Source organism: Orycteropus afer, unplaced genomic scaffold (genome assembly GCF_000298275.1).
Source record: "Orycteropus afer afer isolate SDZICR_OR568_19922 unplaced genomic scaffold, OryAfe1.0 scaffold00054, whole genome shotgun sequence".
NCBI classification, from domain to species: Eukaryota; Metazoa; Chordata; class Mammalia; order Tubulidentata; family Orycteropodidae; genus Orycteropus; species Orycteropus afer.
Window position 1 is genome coordinate 6,434,659 of NW_006921641.1, and position 11,891 is coordinate 6,446,549.

General features: G+C 43.3%; 1 protein-coding gene across 1 annotated transcript in view; it reads left to right on the top strand.

Moving 5' to 3' along the window:
• CAPN13 (calpain 13) overlaps nucleotides 1–1,559 on the top strand; it is a 98,500-nt gene extending 96,941 nt beyond the window's left edge. The window contains exons 20-21 of the mRNA XM_007938808.1: nucleotides 365–420; nucleotides 1,533–1,559. Coding sequence (XP_007936999.1) covers nucleotides 365–420; nucleotides 1,533–1,559 — 83 coding nt within the window. The remainder of the gene's footprint in view (nucleotides 1–364; nucleotides 421–1,532) is intronic.
• The last annotated feature ends 10,332 nt before the right edge of the window (nucleotides 1,560–11,891 follow it).

Below are 11,891 nucleotides of genomic sequence, written 5' to 3' on the forward strand. Positions count from 1 at the left end.
GACAAAGTATATGTGAACTGCTGTATGAAAAGTGAATTTACTCTGTAAATCTTCACCCAAATCAAAATAAAATTAAAATAAAAAAAAAAAAGAAATTGGAAAAGGAAAAGAGGTGTATGGGCTGAATAATAACAGAGAGCTATGTTGAGGAGGTGAGCCCTAAGCTGCCCCGTGGATAAGTGGAGCTTGGCTGGAAAGAATAGAGGTGGGAGGCTGGGCTGAGTCCTTGGAGAAGTGGATGTGTGTGTGTCTGCTCTACTCACAATGGCCACATTGGCATTTATTGTTGTGTGGCCCCAAGCCTGCCACCTTGTCCTGATTTCTCTCCTTCTCAATCAGTGAAACCTTTGCTTCTTTACCTCAGAGACTTTCCATAACCTCTCCAAGGATGGAAAAGGACTCTACCTGACAGAAATGGAGGTAAGCTACCTTCCCCAGGCCACCCTTCCTGGCATGATTCCAGGGGGCATTTTTCTCCCTGAAGATGTTGAGCAGTTCATCAAAAGCCAGCCTAGCTGCTGGGTCCCCTGCTCCAATGACTGCCTTTATATATTGCTGGCTGCCAAGGCTGCTTTAGGATCTTGGCAGACAGATTTTATTTTTTTCCAATAGCTTAATAAAGCAGAGGATTATGTGGGAATCATAAATTCAAGAGGGAATTGAAGAACAGCCTATTGAGCTCACTGTACATTAAACTCCCACTGAGTTTTAGAAGGAGCTTCCTGACCTGGCCAACTGGTTGACCTCAGAAATATTTCCCTGTTATTCACTGACTGAGGAGTTCTGGTGGAGTGGTGGTTAAGTCATTTGGCTGCTACCCAAAAGGTTGGTGGTTCAAAACCACCAACTACTCCAAGGAAGAAAGATGAGGCAGTGTGCTTCCACAAAAACGTATAGACTTGGAAACCCAATGGGGTCACTATGAGTCAGAATCAACTCAATGGCCATGGATTTGGTTTTTATTCCCTGACTATTCAAGGAGTAGCAGAAGATGTGCTGTGGTGAGGACCTGAGACCTCCTTCTTGGGTTGGGATTAGCTGGAAAAGGGTGATGAAACTGAACTGAGCATTCTAGAGTTGGAGGTGCAATTAGCCCTTCTGTGTATTAAACTAATATATGTTGGTTGCAGTAACGAGCTCTGGTGGTATAGTGGTTAAAACATTCTTGAACCCACTAGTCACTCTGTGGAAGAAAGATGGAACAGTCTGCTTCCGTAAAGATTTACAGCCTTGGAAACACAATGGGGTTCTCTATGAGTCAGAATCTACTTGATTGCAGTGAGTGTGGTTTTGGTTTATTGGTTATAATGATGACAAGCATCCCTGAGTGGTGCAAACAGTTAAGTGATCAACCACTAGCTGATAACCCACCCAGAAATGTCTCAGAATACAGGCTGAGTGATCTGATTTCAAAAGGCCACAACTTTGAAAGGCCTCAGGAGCAGTTCTACTCTGCACACGTGGGGTCACTGTGACTTGGAATGGACTCAGTAGCAATGAACAACAACCTAACTATGATGCTTATTTCTCAGTGGATGAACCTTGTCATGTACAGCTGAGACAACATAGAGAGCAGACCCTCCAGTCCAGGTAAGACACAGCACTAGAATCATTTCCTTCTAGAACCATAATTCTGCTTCTCCTCTAGGAGAAGTCTATGACTTCAAGACATACTTAGAAACAGATCTCATTTGTAACACGGGGACTGCCTATACTTCACTATGCAGCTTTGGGCAAATCGTGGACATTTTGAGTCATCAGTGTCTACATCTTTAGCATAAGTGAGGTAAAAAGTGAAACGCACATCACATTTATTCTGCTTGTTTATTTTCACGGAACAGGTCCTAGAGTTACAAAGTCCACACCTCAGTGGCTGTAGCAGAAGCCTGGCACAGTCATGTCATCTATAAACAGAGATGGTTTTATTTCTTCCTTTCAATATGAATGCTTTTCATTTCTTTTTCTTGCCTAATTGTCCTGGCTAGAACATTCAGTACAGGCCAAATGGAAGCGGAGAAAGCAAACATGCTTGTCTTGTTCCTGATCTTAGGAGATCATAGGCAATCGTTCACCATTAAGTATGATGTTCGCTGTGGGGTTTCTGTAGATGCCATCACAATGAAGAAGTTCCCTTCTACTTGTAGTTTGCTGAGTCGCACACTTGAAATTACTTGTTTGATGTCTGTATACCCTGCCGTGCTGTAAGCCTAGCATGTCTTGTTTCTATCTTCTTAGCACCTAGCAAAGTGCCTAGTATGGAGGAGCCACTGAATAATGATTTCCCAAATGAAGGAAAGAGACCATCCTTTCAGGTTTACGTCTTCCTTTGTTTTATTCTCATCTTACCTTTAGCAAATATTGTCTTTAAAACCCAGTCTTCCCAATACTTCAGCTATTTCTCTGCTTTCTTCCCCACTGAGGTTACTGGAGAGCCAATAGTTAATATCATCCTGTTATAATCTCCTATATGTCATGATCTATAATTCCTTATAAAGATCTTCTGACCCACTCATCCTCTGATTTTTTTGAAATCTGCTTTCCAGGCCCAGCTCACATTTTCACTCCACTCAAATTCTCTTCAGAAGAAAGGTTGGGCAATCCTACTTCCGTAGTGATACTGCGTCGGAAACCCAAGGAGGGGTCACTATGAGTCGGGGCTGACTCGACGGCACATAACAACAACAAAAAAAAATTCTCTTACTTCAAAACTACAGATCTATCTACATATCCATTTAGTTTGAGCAAAGCATATGTTTTCATTGCTGCATCCCAGAAAAATGTTTGCATTAACACTGTTAAAATATTAAGTTCAAGGCACAAACAGTTTGCACTCAGCTAGTTTGGTGGTTCAAACTCACCTAGAAGCACTGTGGGAAAAACAGGCCTGGTGATCTGCTTCCATAAAGATTATGGAAAACAGTATGGGGAAAAACCATATGGGAATCAAGGAAACCCTATGGAGCAGCTATACTGTGTAACACATGGGGTCTCCTAAGACACAAAAACAAAACCAACAACAAAAACAAAATCAAGTTTACACTTTAAAAAATGTTTAGGGCATTGGCATGTGAACCTAAGACATTAAAGGCTATGGTGAGCTTAATTTATTTCAGTCTAGAAGTTTAATACACTACAAATTACAGCCTGCTAAGAGTTTGTCTAGCTAATATCATCTACATTCATATTGATCTTGTGTCAATATGGCAGTAAATGGGCTTATTCTAACAAAGTGAGCATTTATAGCAATCTTCCACTATATAGAAATACAGAAACTTGAAGAACAGGGCACCTTCTTCTCATCTGCATGAAGGTAAAATGCAGGCAGCAGTGGCCCTGACCCTGATGATTTACCACTGAGAGCTTTCTCCAGAATGGGTCTGCTTCTATCCTAATGAGTCCTTCTCTTTTGTCCTTCAGACCAAATAAATTCTTTTTGAGAGAACTAACTAGAGTTTGGAGCCATGGTAGTACAGTGGTTAAGTTTTCAGCTGCACACTGAAGGTCAGTAGTTCAAACCCAGCAGCCATTCTGCAGAAGAAAAATGTGGTAGTCTGCTTCTGTAAAGATTTATAGCCTTGGAAACCCTATTGTTGTTGTTGTTGTTATGTGCTGTGGAGTGGGACCTGACTTATAGAGACCCCTCCTTGGGTTTCTGAGGCAGTATAACTATGGAAGTAGATTGCCCAACCTTCCTTCCGAGGAGTGGCTGGTGGGTTTGAACCTCTAGCCTTCTGGTTAGAAGTGCCTTCTAACCAAGTGCCTTAGGTACTATGCTAGGAAACCCCATATGGGCATTCTATTCTGTCCTGTAGGGTCACTATGAGTTGGAATCAACTCAATGACACAACAGTTTAATACTGATGCCATGGAGCAGATGAGACTGTCAGAAGTTTGAATCAAACTCTTCTGTGCAGACTGGGTTGAGAGTTGGGAGTTTGGATTTATCTATGGCAATGTGAAAAGTCCCTATCCCAAATTGGAAAACATATCTGATGGTTACCAGGCACCTTAGGAGAACAGGCTGTCCAGCCTTCCAGAGGTGACTTTTACAGAGAAATCCATGAAACTGGGGAAATAACATGTATACACCAAGGGCATACATCAAGAAGGAGAAAGACTTGGAATCCAGAAACAGGAGTTCCAACACTAAACAGAGGCAGAGAAGTCCAAGGACCAGAGCTGTGTAGCTGAACAGAAGAGCAAGCAGTCCAGATAGGAGCAGGAGGGGGGCCTTTAGGAAAGATGGAACCAGTACTTTATTTGATTGCTTGATCATATGGAAAATAGGGTTCAGAGGGGTTTTGAAATTCTGCTGGAGCACTTTGGAAGAATTATTAGAACAATGGCATAGACTAAGCAGATTTTTTTAAAAATTAGGCAATTATTAACTCCTGGAAGAACAAAGAGTTGTAGAAGAAGAGAAATGTGATCCTATAGTATTTCTTCACTCAGCAGTGAACAGTACATACATAATAGTAATAAAGTTAAAATTGAATATTGATTTAACGAAACTGTGATAAAAATATCTTAGGAGAATGGAGCAAAAGAAAATAAGAGGTATGAAAGTGGGTTAGGAGTACCCCAGTCCATCTTCCATCATATAGTCAACAGGCACTTAAGATTTACAAATCGAGAAGTAAGGAGTTAAGAATCTTATTTAGAAATATGAAGGTAAACATAGGAGGAAAGGATTTTAGGAGTTTAGGAGTTTAGGAGTTTTAGGATTAGGACAAGGGAGCTACTGTTTTTCCTTATGTGCCCTGTAGTATTATTTGGGTTTTAAATTCTGTATATTGGACACATTTTTTATTAAAAATAAATGAACAGACAAGCAATAATCTGATAGCCAAGAGTTTCAAAATCAAAAGAGGACAAGGGAGACAGAGAAGAGCCAAGGTTTCCTCTTTACCACACGGGCAGGACAATTGGCTGATTATAATCACTGGGGGAAAAGAAGAGTCTCTGGTAGCGTAGTGCCTAAAGCACTTGACTGCTAACCAGAAGGTTGGCAGTTCAAACCCACCAGCTACTCCTCGGAAGGAAGATGGGGCAATCTACTTCCATAGTGATACTGCCTTGGAAACCCAAGGAGTGGTTGCTATGAGTCAGGTCCGACTCGATGGCATACAACAACAACAAACAACATGCAAGATTATCACTTTACTCTGCACTACAGATAGGCTCTTGGGAAAAGCCATTCTTCTGCAGAAGTCCACAGCTGCAAACTTGAGTCAGCTGGGATGGAGGACAGAGCTCTTGTTTTTACAGCCTGGAAACCCTCTATGGGCATTCTATTCTGTCCTATAGAATCGCTATGAGTTGGAATCAACTCAATGACACAACAGTTTAATACTGACACCATGGAGCAGATGAGACTGTCAGATGAGACTCTCCAACCTGCCCCTTGAGTGGGAGGAACATCTAGCTCCCTCATCCTTTCCTCTGCTTTGATGTGGGCAATTGTTTGGACCCAGGCTTCAGGTAGAGCAGAGTGAGTGGGCAGGGTACCCTCTGAGGAATTCTGAAGAATGGGGTGAGGCCATTCCCAGCTGTGGGTCCAATGAATGTGACAGATGCAGTAGGACTGCCTGCAGGCAGATGGTGCTTGTGCTCCCCCTACTGGTCAGATGGCCCCGAGCTGCAGCATCCATAGGAATGGGGTTGGGCTTTTGTGGTGGGGGCTAAGGCACTTGACTGCTAACCAGACGGCTGGCGGTTCAAACCCACTAGCCACTCCTCGGAAGGAAGGTTGGGCAATCCTACTTCCGTAGTGATACTGCCTCGGAAACCCAAGGAGGGGTCGCTATGAGTCAGGTCTGACTCGACGGCACATAACAACAACAACAACAACAAAGTTTCTTTATTTTCCCTGGGCCTTGTAGTGCCTAAGGCATTTTGGCTGCTAACCAGAAGGCTGGCGGTTCAAACCCACCAGCCACGTCTCAGAAGGAAGGTTGGGCAATCTACTTCCGTAGTGATACTGCCTAGGAAACCCAAGGAGGGGTCGCTATGAGTCAGGTCCGATTTGATGGCAGTGAGTTTGGTTTTTGGTTTTCTGCTTTTGAGTGTCTGTGTCTTTTTCTAGGACAAGCTCCCAATGACCACTCAAGAATGTGGTGTCATGCCAAGGGGTTGTCCTGCCTCCACTGTGGTTGTGGTACATCTAAACATGCCTGCATGAGGTGAAGTCAAGGCCACCTGTAAGGAACTTCGGCAGGGTCCTGGGCCAGGTCAGGGTCTGGTAAGATCAAAGCCACCAAGCAGGTCTGCTGAGCACTTCAGGACACCTGCCTGGACTCACCTGGAAAATGAAGCAGGGGATGATCCATTATGGGAAAGGCCTCCTCCCTCAGCCTCGAAGGCTCTTCCAGAGGAGAGGAGTACTGCCTCTTGGTGCCTCCCATTTGCTGAGAGCAGGCATGAGCCCATTGGCCCGCCACTGGGTGCTGTGGTGAAGCATTCTGCTGGGCATCATTTGCAGAATAATCACACTCTCCACTGTCTGCACCCTGGTCACATCACAGTCAAAATACCAAATAAAACGTTTCCTACAAAGTTCTTTTACTTGACAACAGGAAGGCCTTATTTCTGGCTCAGAAACACATTTGGGGAAGCCCATCCAATAAGATATGCACCCCTTCCCTACTTATCCATGAAGTGGTGGGAAGGGGGGAGGGGCCTCTGTTAGCAGAATCAGAAATAGATGACTAGTGATTTTGAACCCTCTTAGAAAACCTGAGCTGTGGGTGAGCAGCAGCAATTTTCCTTAAAGTAAATGAGTTCAAGGAAGGATATCATCCACATTCTTCTCTGAATTTTCTAGGTGGAGGTACTGAAAGCCTGAGAGGGCAGTCCCCCCACTGCTTACACCCTCTGCCTGCTGGGAAAATAAATGCATCTGACACTGAGAGAATTTTTAGCCCCAGGTTTTGCTCTTATGCAAGCATGTATATGTGTATACACACACAGGTAGTCCTCAACTTACAATGGAGTTCCATTTCAAAAACTCTGTCATAAATTGGTTTGGACATAAGTCGAATACTTCTTTTATTTTAGTTTTCATGATTATTGCCTTTTGTATTATCAAAGGAGCTCTGGTGGCATAGTGCCTAAGGCATTTGACGGCTAACCAGAAGGTTGGTGGTTCAAACCCACCAGCCACTCTATGGAAGGAAGACTGGGCTATGTATTTCCATAGATTTACCACCTCGGAAACCCAAAGGGGATCACCATGAGTGGAAATTGGCTCGATGGCAGTGAGTTTTGTGGTGGTGTTATTATCAGTATCTTTGTAAATCCAATCTTTATTTGTCATTGGGGACTGGCATGAGAATGACATCAGCAAAGTATATGCTGCAGCATTATGTGTAGTATATATTACTAATGATGTACCAAAAAGAAAAAAAAGGCATGGTCTTAAGTGTGATTGATGTAACTCGAATACATTATAAGTCAGAGACTACCTGTATATACACAGACACACACACACACACAATTATCCACATATACATAATTTTGCATTAACATATATATTATAAATATAGTTTTTCATATATATGTAATTTTCCATTTCTCTCATTTACTTTATGTGAAGTCATATGTTATGCATGTTTTCCTGTTCTCAAACTACAAATAACTTAGTTTGAGAGGTTCAAAAAATTTTAAGTTAGAAATAATACTTTATGTGTCACCCAGTACTCAAGAATTTACATGCACTTTTTCACTCATTATCTCATTTAAGTTTTCAACATCAATAGAAAATTAATTATTGAAGCAGGTTAAAATATTATTTTGCTATTACATCCATGTACAAAGATGTAAAATTCATTAATTTCTGGCATCTTATTTTTTGCAATGCAACAAACTACAGTGCAAATTTCAGCATTAGTTACACATACCGAAGTTTCAGATATTTACTAATCATTGTAAATCCTGTATTTACTGATCACTGTAAAAATGATGAGCATGATATCTTGAGTATGAAAGAAAATTAAGATTGAATTGTGAGGCAGATTTCTAAAGGAACTTCCTTCTAAGCAGCTTTGAAGGTGCCATTTCATGGAACTCCCTCTCCCTTCAGTTTGCTGTTGTCCTTGATCAGAGTGTGTCTGCTGCTCCTTGAGGCTTGGCTCACTCCAGGGTTCCAGGGTGGAGTTTCTTCCCACATGATATCAGGATTGATCATTACCAGATGCAAAATATACGAGATGCTAGGATTCCACCCCCATTAAACAAGAAGAGCAGGGTCAGGACTGGCACTAACTGAGAAACTACAGGGCTTATGTCAAGCAAGAAGAAGCCAGAGAAGCTTCAGTTCTGACAGTGTCCATTTGCCTTGTGCCTTCCTGTTTGACTCTTACAGCCCTGGCAAAGCAGGCTGAGCATAGACTTTTACCCTCATTTTATTGAAGTTTTATAGAAAACTGAAGACTTGCCAAGGTCACACAACTAGGAGGCAGTGGGGCTAATACCTGAACCCAGACCTCTGTTAAGTCCATACCTAAAATATGAACATAATAACTTGAAACAACTATAGGAGTTGTCTCCTGCAGGATAAACCATTTGCCAAATAGCTATTACAGAAAGAATTTTGGAGAAGGGAAATATGCTTTGTGAGGAAACATGGCTAAACCTGGGGAAGAAAGTAGGATATAAGGACACAGGAAGGAGAGGGAAGAGCCAGGCTACAATGAGCACAAGTTCAAGATGGGAAACGATCATGGCCGCTAGATGCTGGAGAGATCCCGGAGAATAGCCAGAAAGACCCCACTGGGGAGAACTTGCAGTTTGAGGGCTTATTCTCTCCAGTGGGGGAATCTTTGCAAATGTGTATATACAAAGGGCAGGAGAGTAGAAACCTTCCTGAGTGTAACTTTGCTGAGCAGACACTATCAGAAGGTAGGATGGTGTGGGCTGTGGTACACTGTCTTGCAAATAACCATGCTCAATAAAAGGTCAGTGTTCAGAAGTGAACACATCATATGGACAAGGAACACACAGCCAATTAGCCTGCAGCATGCAGGGAATGTTAGAAAGTATCACTCTATCCTCTCAAGCAGTACAGCTGCCTGCTGGAGGAGTTCAGTCCTTCCTGGTGAGGTCATTGCACTCAATAGGGTCAGACACACAGCAGAGCTTGGATCGGGTCATTTTACTTGTGAATCCTCTGTGTGGTTAGGCAGATATATGCCATATATGTGGTTAAGAGCATGGACTCTGGAGTTATAGCTAATGTCAGAAGGAAGAACCCTGGTGGTTCAGTGGTTAAAGCATTCAGCTGCTAAATGAAAAGTCAGTGGTTCAAACCCACAAGCTGCTCCATGGGAAAAAGATGTGGTAGCTTGCTTCTGTAAAGATTTACAGGCTTGGCAACCCTATGGAGCAGTTTTCCTTGGACTATAGCACTATGAGTCAACAGGTATAACAATGTTAGAAGATCCTGAGTTCTGGGCTGTCAGACACCCTGTTACATAGATTCTCTGCATACACACACACACACACACACAAAAAAAAAAAAAAAAACAGGGCTGTCAACAGAGGCTCTGCTAGGAGGGAAGGTCCAGAAGAATGAATGAGCCATGTCCTGCAGGCCTTGAGATGGCATTCAACTGGACATCCAGGTAGAAAGTCCAGCACTTGCTCATTTAGCTGCCCAACCACATGTTACCCACACTCCTTCTGGGCCCATGTGGCCCCAGGAAGATAGAAAGAGATAGACTGATCCCATAGAATTGGGGTCAGCAGAGAGCCGTCTGGGGTCAGCCCCTCTGAGCCATGGATTGGTGTTCACATGATGGCAAGTAGTTGCCTCACATGGCTTTGCTCAGGAACCATTCTTTAATTTTCTCTTTGAACTAAGGGATACCAAGGTAAAGGTTCTTCAATCAATTAATTGTAAATCTGACTCTCACAGCCATGTTGGGGCTCCAGAAGGTGAAGAGAGGGTCTAGGTGGCAGAGATGCTCTGGCTTCCATGACTGGAGCTGGGGGAGGCTTTATCCTAATCTCCCCAGGTGAGGGAGGAGCCTTGGTCCTTAACCCCAGCACAGTCAGACCAGCCAGCTTGCTCCCAATCTGCACCTTCTCAGTGTTCCCCAACATTCTTGAACCAAGGGCCTCCAGAGCAGGGCAGGCTTAAGGTACAGAGACCTCCATCAAGCCCAGGCCCTGCCAGTCTCTTATCTGTGGGTCCTTGAGCAGGTTGCTTCACTCTGTAAGATGAGGAGGTGAACAAGGAGCACAGCTGGTGTCCAGACAGAGGGACAGAGGTGGGTGGGGAATCCTATAAGAAGCAAATGACAAGACCTCAAACCCAAATCCCATCTTCTCTCCGGACTCCTGAGAGCTTCCTCAAGTCACCCATAAGGGGAGTAGGGTGTCTGGGCTCTCTTTGCCCATTTTACAAATGAGATCTCTGAGGCTCTGAGATAAGGTGATAATTCTATTAGAAGTGGCAGATACAAGACTGAAACCCAAGACCTGGATGCAATGACTATGTTCTCAGCAGCAATGTGCCTTAGTTTGGTCCCATAAGGGTGAATACTTGAAAGCATACCAAACCAAAAAACCAAACTCACTGCTGTCAAGTAGGATCTGACTCATGGCAACCCCTCACTGGGTTTCCAAGGCAGTATAACTACGGAAGTAGATTGTCCCATCTTCCTTCTGGTGGGTTTTGGACTGCCAGCCTTCTGGTTAGCAGTCAAATGCTTAGGCACTACACTACCAGAGCTCCTACTTGAAAACATACACACCAGGAAGTAAAGGCCCAGAAATCAACTCCACATGCAAACCCAGTGATTTGGGGTGCCTTCAGCCTCACTTCTCCCTGAAACAAAAATGAACTCTTTTGCCTCACTTGGTTCTAGGCCATGCCCAGCCCAAGGGAAAGAGAGGCAATACTTCCAGTAGAAAACTGTAGGTGGTGTGCCATGCCTGGGCTCTTGGCACATCCCCTACTCATGCTTTTTCACCATCAAGGGCCCTGACTCCCTAGAACAGAATCCTCAAAGGGCCTTTAATATAAACAACTCATTTTATTGAGTTTTTTTCCAACTTAAATAAATAAATAAATAAAGTTCATTCACTCATGTTTTAAATTAAGAGCACAGAAAATATGACTTCTCAAAAATCAAACACTTAAAACTTTCAGTTCTGTGTAACAGCCAGTTAGGAGGAGAGGATGGGGAAGGAAAGAGAGTAAGTGAGGAATACAGGAGGGGAGGGAAGAACAGAATGTATTAGGCAGGGTCGAGTCAGAAAAACAGGAACAACTCAAAATATTTCAACAAAGAAGGGATTCAATACAGGGGGTGAGGTGCTTACAAAACTGTTGGATTATCTAGAAGGGCAAAGGCCAGGGAAGGTCACCACTAATTCACAGCTTCACCACTAGCCTTCAGAGAACCAAGAAGTTGTTACTGCCAACCAAGTTAGACATTACAGGGAACTGCCAGCAGTGGTCTTAGCTGCCTGCAGCTCCACAGCACAAAACCTAATGTCTGACAAAGTCTACATGTCTTCCCACCCTATTAGACTTAGCCTTATTAGGCTTCTCCCTCTCTTGTGTCTTCTAAATATCACATGAGCAAATCTCACTGGTGGAATTTAAAATGTATCTAGAACTCCACTGGCTTTCAGCCCCTGCCAGATAAAAGAAAATAGAGTGGGTGGGGAGTGGGGGGACATCTACTGCAAAAGACCTCTAAAGTTTTAAAAAAATAAAGATGTCACTTTGATGACTTAGGTGTGCTTGATCCAAGCCATGTTTTTTCAGTTGCCTCCTCTGCATGCAAAAGCTGGACAATGAAAAAGGAAGACAGAAGAACTGATATATTCAAACCATGGTGTTGGCAAAGAGTATTGAATATACTATGGACTGCCAGAAGAAT